Source organism: Plasmodium inui (assembly GCF_000524495.1).
Source record: "Plasmodium inui San Antonio 1 unplaced genomic scaffold supercont1.1, whole genome shotgun sequence".
Taxonomy (NCBI): domain Eukaryota; phylum Apicomplexa; class Aconoidasida; order Haemosporida; family Plasmodiidae; genus Plasmodium; species Plasmodium inui.
In genome coordinates, this window is record NW_008481835.1 from 1,779,403 (window position 1) to 1,782,872 (window position 3,470).

Consider the following 3,470-nt stretch of genomic DNA (forward strand, 5'->3'; position numbering starts at 1 on the left):
GTTGAAATATTATAGAAGTAATAAGTAACTTTGCGTAACGATATAATAAAATCCGAGGGATACCCTTTTCTGGGGGAGAATATAACAAAGGGAAAGACATACTATCATGTTATTTGAGTGTCTCCATCCCCTAGATTGCAACGAAAAAAAAAAAAGGATTCATGTATATAACTAGGGTTTCCCCACTGGGTGTGTGATATATGCGTATACACATTTTTGGCGCTTCCACGAGTTAGAAAGTAGCCAAGTATAGCTCACGAAAGCAGACATGTGTGAAGAATCCCAGGTGACAACATCTGCATGATAGGAAATCATACGAAGGGACTCCTCTTGGTCGCTTTTATTTTCCTCACGTACTTGTTTAAGTCACAAAAAAAAGGACTTGCTTTTTTTTTCATAATCATTTGAGTTTATTTTTTTTTTTTTGGATAGCCCTTTTTCCCCCAGTGGCGCGAACAAGATGAACAACATCAACATCGTGTGCCTGGGTGGCGCGAGCGAAGTGGGTCGTTCGTGCGTAATTATAGAAAGTGCGAACAGGTCAATCATGTTGGATTGTGGAATTCACCCGGCCTTTATGGGGATCGGATGTTTGCCCATCTATGACGCGTATGACATCTCGAAGGTGGACTTGTGTTTAATAACACATTTTCACATGGATCACAGTGGTGCCTTACCGTACCTAGTTAACAGAACTCGTTTTAAAGGTAAGGTATACATGACCGAGGCGACGAAAAGTATCTGCTATTTATTATGGAACGACTATGCGCGAATTGAAAAATGTATGCACATGATGAATAAGATGAAAGGAAGTAGAAATAAAAATGAATCAGGTAAAAATGAAATGGACGAGTATGGCAACAAAGTGAAAAAGGGAGGGCGATACTCCAGTGATGAGTATGGAAGTGAAGACAATGACGACGATGATTATTACCAAAGTTACATTTGTGAAATGGGAGATGGAGATATAAAGCATAATGTACTGTATGATGAAAATGATATCAATGCAGTGATGAAAATGATAGAGACCTTAAATTTTCACGAACACATAGAATTTGAGGATGTAAAATTTACAGCATATAGAGCAGGACACGTCATAGGTGCATGCATGTTTTTAGTGGAAATAAATAACATACGTTTTTTGTACACAGGTGATTATAGCAGGGAAGTGGACAGGCACATTCCCATAGCAGAGATCCCGACCATTGATGTCCACGTGTTGATTTGCGAAGGAACATATGGAATAAAAGTCCATGACGATAGAAAAAAAAGGGAAGTTCGCTTCCTTAATATGATTACGAGTATATTAAATAATAAAGGGAAAGTCTTACTGCCGGTGTTTGCCTTAGGGAGGGCTCAAGAATTGCTATTAATTATGGAGGAACATTGGGAAAGAAACCCCCCGTTGCAGAAAATCCCCATCTTTTACATTTCGTCCATGGCTACAAAATCGTTATGTATATATGAGACCTTCATAAATTTGTGTGGAGATTTTGTACGACATGTACTTAATGAAGGAAAAAATCCTTTTGATTTTAAGTTCGTAAAATATGCGAAATCGTTGGACTCTATTTTGAATTATTTATATCAAGATAATAATCCGTGTGTTGTTATGGCTTCGCCTGGTATGCTACAGAATGGAATTTCAAAAAATATTTTTAACATCATTGCACCTGATAAGAAAAGTGGAGTTATCCTTACTGGGTATACAGTCAAGGGGACTTTGGCCGCTGAGTTAAAAACTGAACCGGAGTATGTCCTCATTAACGACAAACTTGTTAAGAGGAGGTGCCGCTTCGAGGAAATTTCCTTCAGTGCTCATTCTGATTTTAATCAAACCAAAACGTTTATTGAACAGCTGAAGTGTCCCAATGTGGTTCTTGTGCACGGGGATAGGAATGAATTGAACAGACTGAAAAATAAGCTAACTGAGGAGAAAAAATACCTGTCTGTTTTTACGCCCGAGTTGCTGCAGAGGCTGACTTTTCGATTTGAGCACAGTGACCACGTGGTGTCTCTGGGTCGTCTTTCCCACCATATTAGGTATCTGGCTCGGCGGAGGGAGGCTTTACAAGGCGACGAATCGAATGCGGCGGATGAAATAAACGTGGTGGGAGACAACAATCGAGGAGATGCAGCCGCGGAGAAAAAAAATGAACAGTCGGGGGGACAACCCCCCCTCGGGGGAAGCACCAACCAAGAGGATGAAAAACGAAACGACAGAAATGGAAAGGTGAAAACAATTCCCAACGAAGTGGATGCCATAATCATCTCGGAGCCGAAGGCCATCCCGATCATGATTTACGCCAAGGACATTTATGAGTATACAAATTTGAAGACTGCGCTGATCGACCAGACGATTAACATAAAATTCCCCTACGATTTCGAGCTGCTGTATCATATGTTGAGGGGGGTGTACGAGGAAACGCATATGGAGGGTGCGGGGAGCAGCGGTGAGAATGGTGGTAGGAATGATGGTGGCACTGGCAGTGACCGTTGCAGTGTCCATGGTGACAACAGCGAAGCGGTCATCTTCGTGCAGGACGTAAAAATCCAGCACTGCAGCGCAGAGAAGGTCATAAGTATTAACTGGCTTTCAAGCCCAGTGAACGACCTAGTCGCGGACAGCGTCAATTTTCTAATTCTAGAATTTCTTGACACCATGAAGAATAACAACCACCTGCCCATCTGCAACGAAGTAACAGATGATGAGATTTATGAAATGATCATTTCCTACGTCCAGGAAAATTATACCAATGTGGAGAGATTTTCCAAAGTGGAGTTGAGAAGGTTCCTTCTGCAAAATAACAGTAACAGCCCCGAGAGGGGAAAAAACGAGCAAGCAAACAATGCATCCACAGATGGGATGGCTAACTTGAAGAATGGCCAATCCTATTCATCTGACAAGGTGAACCAAATCGATCATAAACGAATGGAAGAAGAGGTTGATGTGCACGAGAACCATGATGAACAAAGAGGGCACAGAGACAAAATGAAGAATTTCCGTTCCCTTGATAAAATATTATTTGACTATATCGCGGCAGATGCTAGTTTAGCAATGTCCACTGATGAGGAGGAACCCGTTGTGCGTGTTCTCCATGGCGGGATGCTTTATGAAATTCTAAAGTTTGAGGTAAAGGATAATAACAACAACGATGTTAATGTGTACGTCGATATAGACAATCGGGAAGTCATCTGTGAGGATGTTACAATTTTGTTAAAAATTAAAGAAATTTTAAAAAACATAGAGGAGTCTCTATTGCCCATGTGCTTTTAACACAGGGTGTGTAGGGTGTGTAGCGTGTACACGGTGTATGGGGCGTCCAGGGTTTATATATTCCTCGCCCCTTGGAAAGGGTATTTAATTCATTGCTTACTGTCTTCACATCGGGGAGATCGTCATTAAAAATGCGCGTGAATGAGTGGCCCATTGGAGAGTTAATCCTCTCCCTCCCCAGTTTGTATAGGCA

General features: G+C 41.4%; 1 protein-coding gene across 1 annotated transcript; it reads left to right on the top strand.

The window, feature by feature from the left end:
• Positions 1 to 460: 460 nt before the first annotated feature.
• C922_00402 (hypothetical protein) lies at positions 461 to 3,277 on the top strand (the record flags this gene model as incomplete). The annotated part of the gene is made up of 1 exon (XM_008816019.1): positions 461 to 3,277. One exon carries the CDS (start codon positions 461 to 463, stop codon positions 3,275 to 3,277), a length of 2,817 nt encoding a protein of 938 aa, XP_008814241.1.
• Between the last annotated feature and the right edge of the window lie 193 nt (positions 3,278 to 3,470).